Here is an 18,533-nt window from a genome sequence, read left to right as displayed (position 1 = left end):
TCCCTTAAAATGCCAGATTTTCCTTTATTCTCAGAGTTCTATGCCCTGCAGGGATGCCATAAGGGGTAGAACAGATTTGGGGAGTAGACAGTCTTGAGTGAGAGTACACAGGCACAGGCAATGTAAATACGACCTAGCAATAGATCAATGAATGGATCATAAATGGTCACACCTGTTCTAGTTACTCAGCTCCTTGCACACAGTAGGCATGCAGTATATGTTGGATTCCTTGATGGCAGCAATGAAGTGTCTTTCTACTGTGGTATTTTTAATAAGCATAGCGCTATTTTGATCAACGTGCCCAAATTGTGACTCAGGTTGGGTCTTTTTTTTTTTTTTGCCACAGTAGGAAGAGCTATGAGAATCTATCTAGTTTCTGTATCCCTCAATTGTTTTAACTTAAGCATGACCTAAGCTAGCAGTGCCCTAAGTTGGCAGTCAGGTATTCTGTTGCCACTTTCTGAATCATAGCAATAAGCTGTCCGTTGTTGACTGGAAGATATATGCAAGTGATACCATTTTATTAGGAGTTTATTCTGGGGCATTGGAACTTGGTTCCAGACAATTTGGATTGCTACCAGTGGTTTTTCCTCTAGTAAATCTCTCGCCTAGAGGAATGACCCGACATGACTGCAGTTAGTCTTGTGCTTGATGTGTCTATTTATTCAGTCGTCAATTTTTAGTGTTGGCTTTTGGCCACATTTCATACTATCTGCTCAGTGTGCATTATGAGCACTTAATTGATCATTAAAACGGGGGCATTCTAAGGGTTAGCCTGTAAGCAGAGAGAGGGAGAAGAAGACGAGGCAGTGAAACCTCTGTTTAGACAAGTGTCTATGCTCAGTCTCCTATAATTAAGGAAATGCTAAAAAGGCATGGTTATCTATTATCAATTGCCCGAAATTTATTCTGATTCTCACCAAAGAACCTCCACTGCTGCTCAACACCATTTCTGGTTTACAGTTAAGCAAAATATAAGCCTCGAAGTGCAACTTACAGACAATAAAATTATTTTTCTCCTATATGAAATGCTAGAAGAATGTATCAACCTGATTAAAAATAGACTTATATCTACTGACATAAATATTACTACTGACATTGGATCTCCCTTTTAGACAGCTGGTGAATGACAAGCGTTCTACATGTGTGCTTTCTCAAGAGGAGAACTGAGATTAGATAGTGTATCCTGCGTGCTATCTCCTTCGCACTGTGCTATCTGGAAAATGTCTGCTCTATCAGGCGAATTAATAATGACTTTGAAATGTTTCAAATAACACTTTAGTCCAAGTATGAAAAACAGTATGTTTTATGACCATAAGATGTTGGAAGACCTTGTGGTTTGGCCTCGACCACTCTTCTGGTTATCTTGTATCACTTACGTTGACCCTCCAGTCAAATTTAATTATTTAATTCTAAGCTGCTCCCATTATTCCCACCTGGCTGTGCCTCATGCTTTTTGTTTTGTTTTCAAGACATGGTCTTACTACATAGGGCTGGCTACCCTGGCACTCACTGTGTAGACTGGGCTGACCTCGAACTCACAGAGTTCTGCCTGTTAGGATTCTTTAATCCTCTGTCACTGCAACACCCTGCTTTTTTCTTTCCTTTTTTTTTCTTCTAGGAGTTTCTTCTCCCTAGAATGCCATTCCTTTCATTCTGACTTATAACTGTCCCCCAAGATTTGACTCAGATGCCATCACTTTCATCAAGTCTTGTCAAATGTGGCCTTAAATACCATCTTTTACTTCTGGCTGTCTATACCGCTCTTAGATTAATTTTTCTCTTATATCATATTTATTTCTGTAGAGATTTTTCTCTCTAGTTATTGTAATCAGAGTATAATCACCAGAGAAGCCACAGTACCCAAACAAAAACTATATAAATATTTATGAATAAAAATTAAAGTTTACTCTGATGGTATCTAAGAAAGCGGCAGTTTAGTCAGTCTACAGCTCATGAATTGGGATGGGGGACTTTAATGTACCCATTCTTTAAATGCTACTGGAGTGGCTTTTTCATTTCTTTTGTTCTTTATCATGCAAGCTCTACTGTGAAGTTTTGGGGCACATTTTTTCTTATTAAATTTTTTCATTTATTTTACATATCAACCACAAGGCTCCCTCCCTCTTCTCTTCCTGTCCCCTCCCCCACCTCCCATCTGCCTCCTACCCCCAACCACTCCTCCTCCATTCAGAAAGAGGCAGGCCTCCCATGGGAGTCCAAAACATGGCATATCTACATTGACTCTGGAATAATAAGATCCTCATTGGGTTATTACAAAAAAAAAATTATGGCATATCAAGTTAAGGCAGGACCAAGCTCCTCCCCCTGCAGCAAGACTGAGAGAGGAATCCCAGCATACGGAATAGGTTCCAAAAAGTCAGCTCATGCACCATGGCCATGTCCTGATCTCACTGCTAGGGGACCCACAAACAGATCGAGATATACAACTGACATCCTCATGCAGAGGGCCTAGGTCAGTGCCACACAGACTCTTGAGCTGTTGGTCCAGAATCTGCGAGCCCCTGCAAGTTTGGGTCAGCTGTTTCTGTGGGTTTCCCAGTCATGATCTTGACCCCTGCTTTGCTCATACAGTCCTTCCTCCCTCTCTTCAACTGGACTGCCGGAGCTCAGCCCAGTGCTTGGCTGTGGATCTCTGTGTCTGCTTCTGTCAATTACTGGATGAAGGCTCTATGATGGCAATTAGTGTAGTCACCAATCCAATTACAAGAGAAGGCCAGTTCAGATGTCCTCTCCACTATTGCTAGGAGTCTTAGCTGGGGTCATCCTTGTGGGTTCCTGGGAGTTCCCCTGGCACCAGGTTTCTCCCTAACCCCAAAATGGTCCCCTCTATCAAGATATTTCTTTCATTACTCTTTTTGTCCATCTCATCCCCAACTTGACCAATGCAATTTGGGGCACTTTTTTTCACAGACAATGAGTCAACTTATTTGTCTAATCATATGAATGATTCAAATGTTTTAACTTGCCTCTGATGTAGGTAAAACATTCTGAACAGAAGTAACTGAAAAGAACACAACATTTTATTAAAAACAGGAGAGAAAGCTATTTTATGTCCCCAAGTTTCCATTTATATGGAAACTACAAATCCTGGATCTTATTTCTGAAAAGCAATATGAATTTTCCATTCAGACAGCTGTAGCTAATATATAGCTACATAGAATATAAGTCTATTACCACTGAAATTCCCCAGGCCAAGTTTTGTCTCCTTCTACTTCAGGGAAACTCCCTATGACGATATTAAATAATAGATTTAGATAATAAAAATGTTTCTATTAGCCTAGGATTATCAGTGTGATCATTTGTAATTTAACACATCCCCCTGGGGTATGTTTTCATTAAGAAAATTTGGATAAGCTGTCCCTAGATAATCCCCTAAATACAGAAGAGAATATTCCATATCACATGGCTATATTGAGATTCTAGGACTGGAAGGAATATTTTGGTTTAGATAGTTATATTATTTTTCAGTGCACACTAATACATTTTCTACAGGATAATATTGCTGCCTAAATAAGACATGTACAATAACAACACCAGTTCACAAGGCCCTACCCCTAGATGAAGAGTTAGAGGCAACTAATGGCTGTTGAGGGAGGAGGACTCAGACTTCTCCAGGTATCAGTTCCCTAACAGGGAGGTCAGCTATAAACACAGTTACAAATAGACTCAAGAGGCTGTATTGATATCTACACACACCTATGTTTTTGAAAATCCAAAAATATAGAGTTTCTTTTTTTAATAGAAAAATTTATCAACACTTACTGACTCTTTTAGCAGAAAGGATCATTAGCAACCTTCAAAAGCTACAGCCCAAGACTACCTAGAAATTGTTTTCCTAAACTCCTAGCTATGATCTTTGATACTTTCGAAGGAGCAGTGTCTATTGAGTAGCGTTCTGTCTGTAATGGATGTGCCCTGTTAGCATCCTGGATGGGCCTTAAAGGTACGCAGGTATTTAGCAAACCATCACCCTTAAACCAGGTAGAGTCATCTGCAATCCACTCTGAGTGCTAGGAAGATCTGAGGTTAAGTCCTAGGAGGAAGTCCCCACCATTCTGTGTAGAAGGAGCTGAGGGCTGTGTTCCTGCCACCTGGCTCCTGGCCACCAGCTAGCTTATGCTCCGAAATAGTTACACGGAAACTGTATTCATTTAAACACTGCCTGGCCCATTATATCTAGCCTCTTCTGGCTAACTCTCATACCTTGCTTTAACCCATATCTAATAATTTGTGCAGCACCAGTCTTACTGGGAAAGATTCAGCATGTCTGACCCGGCAGCTTGCTCCATCACGCCTGCCCTGGAGAGGAGCAGCATCGCTTTTGCCTCACTTCCTCCCAGCATTCTGTTCTGTTTTCCCCGCCTACTTATGTTCTGACCTATCAGGCCAAGCAGTTTTCTTTATTAATCAACCAATGAAACAACAGATAGATAAAGACCTTTCTACAGCATTTCTGGGAACTCTCCATGGTCCTTGCTCTAGTACCCTTCAGGGTCTTCCTTCATTCCTAGTAATCTCACTTGAATTCATAACCATAGACTCCGGTCCACACGTTCCTTCATTTTGCCATATTGTCTTTTAAAGGAAAGGTTACATATTCACAATTTGCAGGACACTGGTCTGTTTTTTTTTTTTTTTTTTTGCATCAAGCCATCTTTAACGAACGCAGACCTTGCTTTACCTGTCCTGGGCTTTAGCTCAAACAATCTGGATAGGTGTAGGTGCTGGTGTAAGAGATCCGTGAGTCTCCTTTAAGAGAAACTAAGCAGGAAGCAAATACTAATTCTTAAGACAGTGTCACGCCGTGGTGAGAAGCCCAGATTTAGCCACTGAATTAGAGTTCTGTCTCCACAGTTAGCAAACCTTGTGCATTTGGGAAAATTCTTTACCAACTTCACGCCACAAAGTTGTCATCTTATGCTTCCTTTAGAAGATCACAATAAAATTAAATAAACCATTGACATTGGATATACTGAGTCCACAGGAAAGATCCTCTGAAGCAGTATTAGTATCTTACCCTGGGAACTAAATCCAAGCCATTTGTTATTTATGCACATGCTCATCACTTTAGTGCTTAATTTTATCCAGTATTCAGCAGCAGCATCCCTTTAGCTGAGCGGGCTAACTCATCTTTACTTTGTTTATTCCTATCACCGTGTTTTTTGCTTTATATTAAGTATTCCCACTTCTCCATCTCTCTCCCCCAGTAGCCAGTGTGTGAGCTCCATGCCTTTCTCACATTTATATTTCAGCCCCAGGGATCATTGCTAGAACGCTGCAAGCTGAGGGTGCCAGACAATTAATATCTGGGAAATTATCAGCTCTTGTGCTTAGTCTGGCAGTGATGTCACAGAGGCAAAGAAATGGGAGAGTATATATATATTCTAAATATATAAATACAATCTGCCCAACTCTTATAATGTTATTATTATATAAATGATTGAGAAAAAGGAGGCCACAAATTTGAGAGAGAGCAGGGAGAGGCTACATGGGAGAGGTTGGAGGGAGGGAAGGAAAGGGGAAAATTTTTATGTAATTATATTTTAATTTAAAATTAATAAAAAAGGAAAAGGAAACATTTTCTAGAATTGAACTTGAGTGTGTTTTGTTGGGGAAATTTTAGTTTCTTATTTCATCAGTGTCTGTTGAAAATTTACCATTTGACAACAGAGAACAAGGAAGTCCAGAAATTCTTGAAGCATTTAGATTTACCCTAAGCTTCACTTACTAGCAGCTGAAAATTTACTTTGACTACCAGGTATGCCGTACTTCCTGAGTTATACTTTAGAGCAGTCTACATGAGACGTGAATTGCAAGTTATGCATTTCCGAGTGGAGAATCACAACTAGGTTAAGCCAGAGTGCCTCAGTCAGAGCCATGACTTGGGCACGTCAGTGGTAAACACTCTGTGGTTTGCCACACCAATGGCGTTCGCTGTTACCAGCTGTTGACTAGGCTTGTCCTTATACGTTTTAGACCTCCAGCAGTGGAAGACACTCTGTTCGCATCACTGGTCTCAGCACCATTGATTTCCGAGCTGGCTTTTCCCAAAAGCCCACGCTGGACTTCAAAAAAACAATCAGCAGACCCGTACAAGGTTAGTATGCACATGGCTCTTAAATCTGTGTAAGGAAGAGCTGTGCCTCAGCTGGGGTGTGACTGTGTAGGTCTGTAGCATTCAATCCTGTTGACAAGGGCAACATCTTTCTTTAACATGACTGTGGTTATTTCTTTGGCCCACTTCATGTTTTGCAAAGTACGATCTAAGACTAGTGAATGAGTCTGAGAGCAGCTCAAGCTCAAAGGTTTTTTTTTTTTTTAAATTTATTTATTTATTAAGGATTTCTGCCTCCTCCCCGCCACCGCCTCCCATTTCCCTCCCCCTCCCCTGATCAAGTCCCCCTCCCTCATCTGCTCGAAGAGCAATCAGGGTTCTCTGACCTGTGGGAAGTCCAAGGACCGCCCACCTCCATCCAGGTCTAGTAAGGTGAGCATCCAAACTGCCTAGGCTCCCCCAAAGCCAGTATGTGCAGTAGGATCAAAAACCCACTGCCATTGTTCTTGAGTTCTCAGTGAAGACTCTCGGGCCCTGCTATAATCTTCTCAGTCAAAACTGCAGAAGTGGGGGCCTAGCAACATGTGTTTTAGGTGAGCCCTCCAGTTGCCTCTAAGACTTAACTACATTAGAAAAGCACTTAGCGAATTTTTAATATTAATAATTTATAAACTTCTTGGTCAAGATGAAGTGCGTATGTTGCTAAAAATTAAAGGTGCTATGATTTTTTTGTTTGTTTTTGTTTTTTTGAGACAGGGCTTCTTTGTGTAACAGTTCTGGCTATCCTGGAACTTACTTTGCAGGCTGGCCTCGAACTCACTGAGGTCCTCCTGCCTCTGCCTCCCAAATGCTGGGATTAAAGGCGTCAACCACCACCGCCTGGCCTCTATGTATTATTTAATGTTCAAAGATGACTCTTAGTGATTTTTAAACCTTGTTCTTGTACCTACTTTATTCACCCATTATGGCAAAGCTCAGGCCTATTGTGACCTTCAGAATTTTGTTCGGATGGTTGTTAACTTGTCTTTATTGCTCCAGTTTTAGTAAGGATTAAAAAGGAGAATTCTTTCAAAGAAGCCACATAATCAACTATCACATAATATTCATAGTTATGGGTAGTACAAGAACAGTGTAAATACTGTGAGATTATTGCGTAGAATGACCCAAGCATCTGTCTTGATGCGGGAAAAGTTCTGCAACTGGACCCTCAGTTTCAGACAGCATGCAGTGCTCATGCCTACAGTGCGTATATGATGCTGGAGCGCCGGCACTTTTTTCTCAGGTGACCCCCAATTGCACACCGTTTGTAAATGACAATGCCTTTCTCTTTCAGGGATCCCCACCTATGTGCTACTGAACACTACTGGAATCTCCAGTCCAGCTAGAGTAGATCGCCTCGAACTTCTGAGTATCTCAGGGGGGTCTCTTAAGACCATTCCTGTTAAACATTACCCAGATCGAAAACTTTACGGCATCTGGAATATTTCTGACTTCGTCCCACCAGATGAAGCTTTCTTCCTCAAAGTGACAGGCTATGACAAAGATGGCTATCTCTTCCAGAGAGTGTCAAGTGTTTCCTTTTCCAGCATTGTCCCAGGTAAGACAATGTTTCACTCAACACTGCAATGTCGATAGCTTAAGAGGGCTTTGCCATGAGGAAAAAATGGACTATAAAGTAAAAGTTAATATCTTCATGTTACTACTCTGTAGCAAGGTTGGTGAGCGTTACATGCAGATGTCTTGGGTTTTCTTTACTTTGATTTTTTTATTCTGGTGTATTATATATATATTAGTATTTATTAAAATTATATATATATATATAAATATATATATAAATGACACTGCCCATTTCCTTTTATTCCCTCTAGTCCTTCCCATGTTTGACTTTACTTTTTCTTAAATAGATGGCCTCTTTTTCCTTGATTATTATTGGTACACACAGATATTAATTAATATATAAATACTACCTCTGAGTCCATTTATTGTGGCTTTGATTTGTGTATATGGTTTCAGACCTGACCACTTTGTATTGTCTTGGAGGCTCATCCCTGGGAAAGGCTGATTCTCCTTCTCTCAGTAGTCATTAGCTGACTTTAGTTCTTGTAGTGGGATGGGATCTAGTGAGACTTCCCCTTCTGCATTAGCATGTGTATGGGTACTGTCTTATTCATGTTTGGTTTAGGCAGCCATACTGTTGCGGTATCATGGACGTAGCTTTCCTGTCATTTCTAGGAGATACAATCTTACAGCAGACTCTTTGGTGCTCTGGGTCTTACAGTCTTCCTACCCACTCTTTCATGGTGTAACGTGAGCCTGGGTTAAAGGCACTGTGTGCTTCTGATGTATTCTTTGGGGCTGGGCTCCTACCCTTCGTTCATCTTTACATTACATCCAGCTGTGACTTTCTGTAGTGGTTTCAGTTTGCTCGAAAAAGGAGCTTCTTGTTTGTTTGTTTGTTTTTTCTTTTCTTTTTGAGATAATAATTCAATTATAGGATTTCTCCCTTCCCCATTCTCCCTCCAGATCCTCTCCTGTGGCCCTCTTTCTCTCTTTCATATTCATGGCCTCTTTTTTTCACTACTTGTTATTTCATGCGTATTTAACTTTTAAGTAATACTTTCAGAGTTCTGTGTTAAGTCTTACTGATTATAGATTTGAGAACTTGGTAACTTTAATTAATGGGGAATTGTAGTACCCTTTCTACCCTCCCCTGTTATCTAAACAGGCTAAACATTTACATGCAATGATCAAGCTCCATTTATCCCATGCATAGTGGACTATGGACGGATGGTGAGGGCTCTACGTTGGATTAGCTGGTTGGTTAATTACTAAACTAGTTCCTGATGTATCTCCCATTATCTAAAGATATGGTTACTAGGCAGTGGTAATAATGACTTGGAAGCATCAGGTTTGTGTTTATCTCTTCCTGAGAGACTTTAAATTGATCCATTCTAAAGCTCTAGATATGTAGCTTCAATCCTGCCCCACAAAAGTACAGAGAGATTGTTTATAAAGCTGGGCAGGAGCCAGCAACTTATCTTTTATGTATGAGGCTGAGATTTGGAAATCCAAGAGCTATTGTTTAATGACTGTACAATTGTGAGCACAGAACCAACCTTAAGATTTCTTCATGTTAGCATTCAAATGAGTTGACTTCATCCCTGTGCTGAACGCATGAAATTTGTTGGATTCTTTAAAAACACTTCTCATTATCCCCCTTAGGAAAAAATGTTCTAAGATATGTGGATTCTTCTAGTATTTTCACATATTTGGAATAAGAATTTCTTCTACATTTAATGATATAATGTAGCTCATTTGATATTTTCTTCTAGCTTGGTAGTGGAGAAAACTGTATATTTAAAAATCAATGGAGTCTTTAATGGGATGAGTATCATAGTGAGGGCCTATGATTACATTCAGAAATGAATCTTCTTTGCATAAAGATAGTTAAACTAAATTTAGCCACTCAGATTCATTGTAATTCTAATGATTTATCGGAATCACTCAAGTATAACACTTGTGGGTGGAGTCACAGACAATATGCACTATCGCTGTGACTATCTTACCTGTGTTCTTTCTTCCTAGATGCTCCCAAAGTCACAATGCCCACGAGAACCCCAGGATACTACCTGCAGCCAGGCCAGATCCTCTGTTCGGTTGAGAGTCTTCTGCCCTTTACTTTGAGCTTCGTGAGAAATGGAATTGCACTGGGAGTGGACCAGTATCTAAAGTGTGTGAATATTCATTTCAGTAAAAGCTTGGAAATGTGATTCTGTCCTCTTTCCCTGACAAATCTCTTCTTTCCTGTACCATCTGGGGATATAGCACTGAACAGGATAAACAGAAGCCTGGGCCCTTGATGGAGCTCATGTTGTGGTGGAAGAAGACGGGAAACAGATAATAAATATACTATGACTTTTTAATACATTTTAGAATACATTCCATATAACTCAGGTCTTATAGGATCTGTTTTTTATATAATTTGAAGGTCCCAAGTTCAGCCAAAAAATATGGAATTATGAACTCAACATTAGGTAGCTGACATCAGAGGGCCCTTTGCAAAGGAGAGCCCTGAAAACTATAGCTTCATTGAATTTGGGCTAAAAATGTCTGTGGCTTTTATTTAAAGCATAATAAGTGAACATGATGGGTGTTACAACAAAACACAAATTAATAAATTAGAAATAGTAACACTTGGTAGGTTATTAACATGTAGCTTTTTAATTTCAAGTAGCAAATTCAAAACTGGATGAGCAGCTAGGAGTGTCAGAGCACATCTTTAATCCCAGTCCTTGGGAGGCAGAGGCAGGTGGATCTCTTGAGTTTGGGGCCAGCCTGGTCTACAGAGTGAGTTCCAAGTGAACCAGGGCTACACAGAGAATCCCTGTCTGGGAAAAGCCAACCAACCAACCAAATAAACCAACTAAACAATAATAACACAGGGTGAGAGGCATTTGAGCCTCTAAAGAATGGTGAGAGAGGTCAGATCCTGGGAGAGAGATCACATATCCTGGGGAAATTTCACACATTAGCAAATGAAAATGCATGGAGGCCAAGTAGACTGGGCCAAAAAGGGAAGGCAGAAACGGGGCCATTGCGGATGGATTCCAGCCAGCTAAGAAGAGAAGGGCAGAAGACAAGGTCTGGGAGTGAGTTCACTGCGTGCTGAGAGTAGACTGGCAAGGCTCGCCAGGAGTGTGTGTGACTCCACATGGAGCAGGCACAGGAGTTGGCTAGAAAGTACCAACTCTGCCTTCTAAAGCTGAGTGACCTTTTTACATAATAAATATAAGTAATCTTATTGAAAAGAGATTACATACATCTTGGAAAAAATGTTAGAAAAGTTATTTCTGGAAAATATATTGCCTTTGAGTTACTACAAAGCCTGACTCGATGTGGGAGTGAAAACTTCAGCCATCTTTTACACTGTTGATGCAATATTAACATTGCTCTATAAGATGTTAACTATTTGACAGTCTTAATTTATATAACCTCATTTTAAGCAATGCTTGTGGCTGAAAGGTTTCCCATTCCCTACCAGCTGTCCGCTCCATACAGCACCTCCTGATGATTTACTAAGTCGCCTGTTTTATAACCAGCCACGTAACAGAGCAGGGTATCAGATGATGGGGCCACATAACTAGCCGATGAAATAAAATAACTCTGCTTCCTGTTTAAATAGTGACAGTTTTCAAAGACACTTGAGATTCGTTATAAACATTAACTCATTGATTCCACTCAAGTCCTGGGAGGTAAGCCACAAAAATTCATTTTCTCGTGTTTCCAGTGCTGTGGCCCTGAGACGGGGCAGGCCTTGCTGACATGTATTAAGCCGTGAGTGATGATAGACTGATATTCTAATCCCTCTTCACTTGCACGCCTTTGCCATAGATTCCCAGTAATATAAATTATGGGACTTAATCTTCTTTTGTGTCAGCCACTTTGGCCGTCAGGGAATGTCAGAGAAAAGTCAGCTTGCATTTACAGTGTACACATCTTTTGGACAGGCTCTTTGCCCCGTTCTAAAGTCTGTGTCTAGAGACCCTTTTCTTTATTTTGTTGTTTAGAATGTGTATGTCAACCAAGAAGGCTACATTGAAAAGAATTACTGAGTTAAACACATTGGCATGTGCCTTTAATCCCAGAATTTGAGAGGCCGAGGCAGGAGGACTGTGTGTTTGAGTCTGTCTTGGGCTACATAGTAAGACTATGTTTCAAAGCTGTTGCTTTGCCTTCTTGTAGCAGGTTCCTAAATAAGAGGACTAGGAGTCAGGTATTGCTGTGAAGAGTATTCTTAATTAGTAAACCGACTATGTACCCTGAGACAAAATAATTGTCATTCAACTTTTCTTTTAAAATGAAGGACTTGGGGCTAGATGAATTTTTATTTTCAGTTTGAAAATTCCCATGAATCCAAGGTTTGATGAATCCTAATATATGTTCAGCTCTGAACTAGGCATTGCACAGAGTACCTAAGATGTGAGCATTCCAAACTATTACCTTCCTATGAGTAGATCTCCTAGAGAAGGGCATCTGTAAATCTGCACTTGGTACCTTGCTGTAAAGTGTTTGAGACCCAGTTTAGTGTCCAGGGCAGTGCAAAGTTAAGTGAGACTCTTTTTTTCCCCTCTAAAACTAGAAAAAAGGACCATTGGTACACAGTTCACACAGAGTGAACAGGAAACATTAGCTCAAGTATCCTAAGTTATAATAGTGCACAGAAAAATGGCTGCATAGGTATTCTCGTTCTTGATGATAGGAACCTATGCTTACCTCACTGTTCTCAACCCTATGCCAGGACTGAACATGAAATCAGAGCTCAGTAAGCTATTCATGGTTGCTTTGTTGAGTTATGTCTGGATGGAGAGAGATGTGGAGCCTAAACCACAATCAGAAGTCAGTAAGCAGTGTTTTGCTTGGCTCTGAGGAGATCTATTTATTTTTTCTTCTTTGAGACAGAGTTTATCTGTTTATCTGTGACTATTCTGGAACTTGCTTTGTAGACCAGGCTGGCCTTGAACTCACAGAGATCTGCCTGCCTCTGCCTCTGAGTGTAGGGATTAAAGGCATGTACCCCCCCCACCTGCCTTTCTGTGGAGGTATTTATACTTTGCACATATCTTCATTTTTTCCACAAAAGATTATGAATAGCAATAGATAGGATAAAGATATGTAAAAAATATTTTCATTTAAACTACATTTTTAAAGGATAAGGCCTACTTTTGTATACTTTGGACTTTTTAAAACAATAATTCATATCTATTTTTAGACTGTCCCAGAAGGGGAAGTAATTTCAGCAGTGAATGAATCAATATTTGTTCAATGGATGGGTGGATGCATGAGTTTGTCTAGAGAACTGACGTATTGTTTTTTCAATTTTCTCAATGCCAGATGTAATATATACCCCTAGATGTAACTTACTTAAGAAAGTTAAGGGAAACACATCTTCTTTGAGTAAAAAGCTGCTGCCTTATCCTCACATTTGTAAATTACCTTGTGCCATAGTTTTGATCAGGATTCTCAACTCCAAACTGAAAAGTACAGGGAACGGGAGAAATTTCATCAGTGTTTGTCAACTCAAGTATGTCTCTATAGCCAGAGAAAATATACTAAAGATGAATTCTCATTGCTACCACTTATTGTCTCTCGTATATTTTTGCTCAGAATAGAGAAGCCTAATTATGTTTAAAATATAAAAGGTGTGCAATTTTAAGTTCAAATTTAATCTGTGGTTTTCACAACAGATTTTGTTTACATCGTTCACTGGAAAAAGTTATTCAAAAGCAGATCATTGATCACTGCTTTCAGCATTCTCTTGTTTGACAGATACTAAAAGCTTTCTCTTTTCCTGTCCCCAGAGAATCTGCTAATGTGAACTGGGATTTCCGAAAAGTCACGTTGTCTGATGAAGGCTTCTATGAGTGTATTGCTGTGAGCAGTGCGGGGACTGGAAGGGCACAGACATTTTTTGATGTTTCAGGTAACTGTCCCCTGTCTAAGAGTGTCCCTATGGAAATGAGATGCTGATGGACTCCTAAGTTTATCCAGTTCTCTTCATGATTATTTGTGATTATGTATCTACTTTACAACATTGTGAACTCAGCTGTCGACTTCCTACCATTCTGCCTCTGTATTTTTTCCTGTACCACTTGAGGACTTGATTAATACCTTAGTTCCCTAACACTAAAAGGATTATAGTAGAGGAATGTCTATCCTATGGAAGACTTGTCAATGTTTGTGGTGCATTCAGGGTGCTTAGAAGGTAGCTTGGGATGTAGAAGCACTTAATAGATAAATAGTTATCATTTTTTTCAATTAAAATTTTATTTTTATATTTTCATTATATGTGTGGGGGGAGATGGGTGTGTGTGTGTGTGAATGAAAGAGAGAGAGAGAGAGAGAGAGAGAGAGAGAGAGAGAGAGAGAGAGAGAGAGAGAGAGAGAGAGAGAGCGCAGAGAAAGCCAGGTGCATCAGATCCCTAGGAATTGGAGTAACATGCAGTTGTGAACCCCCCAACCTAGGTTCTGACAACCTAATTCTGGTCTTATTAAACACAGTGCATGCTCTTAACAACTTAACCACCTTTCCAGGCTTACTGATGTTATTGCTGTTGCTGTTGCTAACACCATAGTTTATTTGGGTTCATGGTTCCAGAGACTTCTGGTGGGAAGATATTTGTGGTGGCAGGGCAGGTGAAAGCTCACTGAACTTGTAAGCACACAGCAGATGGCAAACCTGAAATGACAAGAGTCCTGTAACTCTCAAAGCCCACTCCCAATGACACACTGCCTATAACAAGCCCAGACTTTGAAGTCTCCTAAAACAGGGTCACCAAGTGGGCGCCAAGGCGTCTGATATGTGAGCCTGTGGGGGACATTCTCATTCAAACCACTTCAGTAGCCACATGGCATTGCCCTTAGGGAAAATGTGGTTGGAGAATTGATCGATTCTGAGGGTAACAAGAGGACTAAACGTTTTCTTTCTCTCATGTGTGGACGTGGAATCAATCAATGTTTTTGCCGATAGATTCTGACCTCTAAATTGCCATGATGAAACTGCAAATTGTCTGGGAACACAGAGCTTTATTGGACACAATATAGGGTAAAGAAGGACCAATGTGATACCAGTGATTCTGCATCCAGATAGCCAATTCCTGTGAATAGATGGAAGGCACAATATGTAATATTTTATAGGGTAAAATTTGTTCGTAAAAACATTGCCCTTTAATTTTTCCAGAATAATTAGGAGGAGAAAACTGTGATATATAATCAATGATCAGGATCACACCAGTTATAATTTTATAATATATATTTGGGGATTGAAACCAAGGTCTCACATAGGCAAGCACTAAGCAATCACTCTGCCCGTGAGCTAAATCCAGAGCTCAGGAATTTCATTTTAACTGTCTTTCATTGCTCTGCACTTAATAGTATCCTAGTCTGACCCTAGCTTAGTGTCATGGCTGCTGAAGCCACAACAGAGCCTGTTTTTGCTTTCAGTGCGTATTTCCTGATATAATTTAAGACAGAAGAGATGTTTTAATTAGACGCTGGTTTAGAATCCTAGGCTTGGTTGTGTCTAAGCTTCACTTGGAAAGAGAGTCACGTAAATCAGGCAGGCGTGTTCTTTCAGCAAAACTATTTGTGTTCTCTTATTCTTCTGAAGAAAAAAAAAGATTGTCTTCTGAAGTAACTTAGCAAGTTGACATACATCACAAACGATTCATTTTCTTCATCTCCAGAAATTATGAAAAGCCCTGGAATTATGTCAACATTCCTCAGCTTCTGGGAACGCAAACACTTGAGGACTCGAATAGTCTTCCCAGCAATGTTAATTAAGAGAAGGGCAGGAGGGAAAGAGGCTGGGGGGAGTTGACATGAGCATCTTGCTAAGTAACTGGGAGATGCCATTAAGAATGTGTGAGCTGACTGTTAGGAAGCTGGCTCAGTGGTGCCAGTAACTTCCTGTTGGTTTCGTGGCACATGTCCTACTACTAGTCCTCTGTGCCAGCTGGTCAGTGGCATAACTAGGGAGCAGGCGAACTTCCAGGAATTCTTTCCATTTAGTCGCTCATTGAGAGAAGGTCAGAAAGCATCGGGAGTAATGGCAATGGCTTTAAGAGTAGGAGTAACAAACAAGGACTCCTTGGGGACTGAAAGAGTGCGCATGTATTTCAAGGATAGCTATTGCTTAACCTCCTGGCCATTAGCCTTCACCTACTTCTCAGTTTCCCTTTGCCTACAATACGGTCCCAGCTCAGCCACCATACTGCCATTATTTATCCAAATCTTAGAATTAGGTGCTGATTAACTATCCAGCTTGGTCTCGTGTTTTTATAAAGAAGAATTAAGAAATGAACATTATAGATAGTGATGTTCTCATGACACCATAGTTGTTATATCCACTAGACATCTGAAGAAAAGTTAGACTTATACCAACAGGGTTCCTCATTAATTTTTTTAGCATTTTGTTGTCTTTACACTTTCAGGAATTTGAGGTTCTTTTCTAATGGTGGTTGTTGATTGTTTGAAAGAGAAGATAGGCATTTATTGCATCTTAAATACAAAGTGGGCATTGTAAATCATTCATTAATTAGAAATTTATATAACAATGACTGAAATTACACAAGTGTGCAAAACTCACTCCTTCAGAATGATATTTGGAGGTTAAGTTTAATACTATTACAGTTACATTGATTTTCTGTCTTGAATTTTTATTAATAAAAAAATTCACACACATACTAAAATTCTGGGTTTAAGTGAAATTCTAAACAGAGATCCTGTCAAGGCATGCCAGCAAAAGGATATATTTTTAAATTAGAAACACTTATTTGTTTTATTTATGTGTAGGTTGTGTTGGCATGTTTCTGCATGTGCCACATGCCTGTTAATGGCTGGGGAGACCAGAGGAGGACATCGGATTCCCTGGAACTGTATTTACAAATGGTTGTGGGCCACTATGTTTGCGTCAGGAACCCAGCCCAAGTCCTCTGTAATAGCAGCAAGTGCTCTTCACATTGAGCCATCTTTATGTCCCCAGTGAAAGTAGATCTTAATTTAAGATTATAGGATACTCTTTTAGAACAAGGAAAGACTTAGAACAATCTTATAACATCTTATCATTTATAGCCAAAGTTAGAGAAACCCAGAGGGAGCAATCGACCCATCATGGTCAGACATGGAAGAGATCCATGCAGAAGGGTACATCCATGGTCACCTGGTCTTGCCTATGTTGTTTACTTTATACCCCCAGCCTATGCACGCTGTGCTTCCTGCCTCTGTGGCTGGGCTTCCTTCTCTGGTCACTATACCCCACCTTAAATCCTGGTATTACTTAATGATGCATGTCCCTTATGTTCTAGGCACAGATAATTTCTGGTAACATGTAGCCTTAGCCTTATCTATAAGCAGTCATAAAATTTCTCATTAGTTTCCTGTTCCCATATGTACTTACATGTGTTCAAATATGTTAATGTTCACAATCTTCACTATTTATGTATTTGTGCCCTAGTAGTATGATATCTCGTTATTTGGAATTTTATTGGCTCACACATACTATTTATAAAATGTCATTTCACTTCTTTTAATTCTTATTGAAGAGGAAATAAAGTGAGGTGTAGCACACTGCAAGAGTCCCATTAGAGCTCTCTAGGGAAAAGCAAGTGAGGGCAGAAGAAAGACATGAATTGTATTCGGAAGTTGGATATGATTTCAGGGTTGACTGCTTTACACTGGATAACCAATTAGGGGACTCATCATCGCCGGGAGGCTAATTTTTCATCTCTCAGTCATGGTTGCTTGTGATTCTTTTTCCAGGGATGGGACCCAGTGATTCCTCCCTTCCACAATAACATATCTATTGATATCGCCATTGTTCAGGTCTTGTTTAGACAGCCATATTGTTCAGGTATCAAAGGTGTAGTTTCCCTGTAAATTCTTAAAGACACAGTCCTACATCAGCCTTCCTGATGCTCTTAAAGTCTGTCCCTACAATTTTCTAAGATGAAATTGCTCCTCATCTTTGCTAGGAAAGTGTTCATCTTACTCCACTGTCGTACTTTCTCTTCTTACTAAGAGTGCAACCCATTTGAAAGGTGATGGTGTTGATTCTTGCCATGTCTATCACCTGTTGGGTGCTATGCTCTTTAAATCACTCAGTATCTGTTTTTAAATTTAAACAGCCAATAAATGCTACTTTTTATCATAACAAACGAAAAAACCTGCTTCATTCTGCAATCCTAAGTACTTTCAGCCATGTTCTTTTGTTATGCTGATTCAGCTCTCACATTTATAACTTAGAGATTTAAATTGGTATGTGCAAGTACATTGCCTTCTAAAGTATCTTGTTACTAGATGATAACTGGGGGACCTCATTGACATAGGCATCAGTTAATAATCTCTGTTATATACTGAAAATGCCTGACATATTTTTCAATACACATTTATATATACACAGTTTTTAAGCCCCATGTATAAGTGAGCTAAGTTGATTTTAGGTCTACTGATTTGAGTCTTCTGATTTCACACAGAGCCCCCTCCGATCATCCAAGTGCCTAATAATGTTACAGTCACTCCTGGAGAAAGAGCAGTTTTGGCGTGTCTTGTCATCAGTGCTGTGGACTACAATCTAACATGGCAGAGGAGTGGCAGAGATGTCCGACTAGCAGACTCAGCAAGAATTAGGACCTTGGCCAACCTCTCGCTGGAGCTGAGGAGTGTGAAAATTGGTGATGCTGGAGAGTACCTTTGTATGGCTTCCAATGAAGGTGGATCAGCAGCAGCTTCAGTTTTCCTCATAGTGCAAGGTACTGTGCTTCTAGCAACTTCCATCTTGCTTCTTCATCCTCTCTCTCTCTCTTTTTTTTTTTGTTAGATAGGAGAGAAAAGTTCAAAGATTTATTGAGCAGCATGGTAAGTTTAGTTAATATACATATGCAAAAAATTCTAAGTAGAT

General features: G+C 39.9%; 1 protein-coding gene across 1 annotated transcript in view; it reads left to right on the top strand.

The window, feature by feature from the left end:
- Positions 1-18,533, top strand: part of Hmcn1 (hemicentin 1) — a 452,651-nt gene that overhangs the window by 181,182 nt on the left and 252,936 nt on the right. Inside the window, exons 7-11 of the mRNA XM_075988199.1 lie at positions 6,001-6,121; positions 7,413-7,676; positions 9,665-9,809; positions 13,438-13,559; positions 18,109-18,384. Coding sequence (XP_075844314.1) covers positions 6,001-6,121; positions 7,413-7,676; positions 9,665-9,809; positions 13,438-13,559; positions 18,109-18,384 — 928 coding nt within the window. The remainder of the gene's footprint in view (positions 1-6,000; positions 6,122-7,412; positions 7,677-9,664; positions 9,810-13,437; positions 13,560-18,108; positions 18,385-18,533) is intronic.

This window comes from Microtus pennsylvanicus, chromosome 10 (assembly GCF_037038515.1).
Source record: "Microtus pennsylvanicus isolate mMicPen1 chromosome 10, mMicPen1.hap1, whole genome shotgun sequence".
NCBI classification, from domain to species: domain Eukaryota; kingdom Metazoa; phylum Chordata; class Mammalia; order Rodentia; family Cricetidae; genus Microtus; species Microtus pennsylvanicus.
Note: the sequence above shows the minus strand (reverse complement) of the source record. Positions and strands in the feature narration are given on the sequence as shown.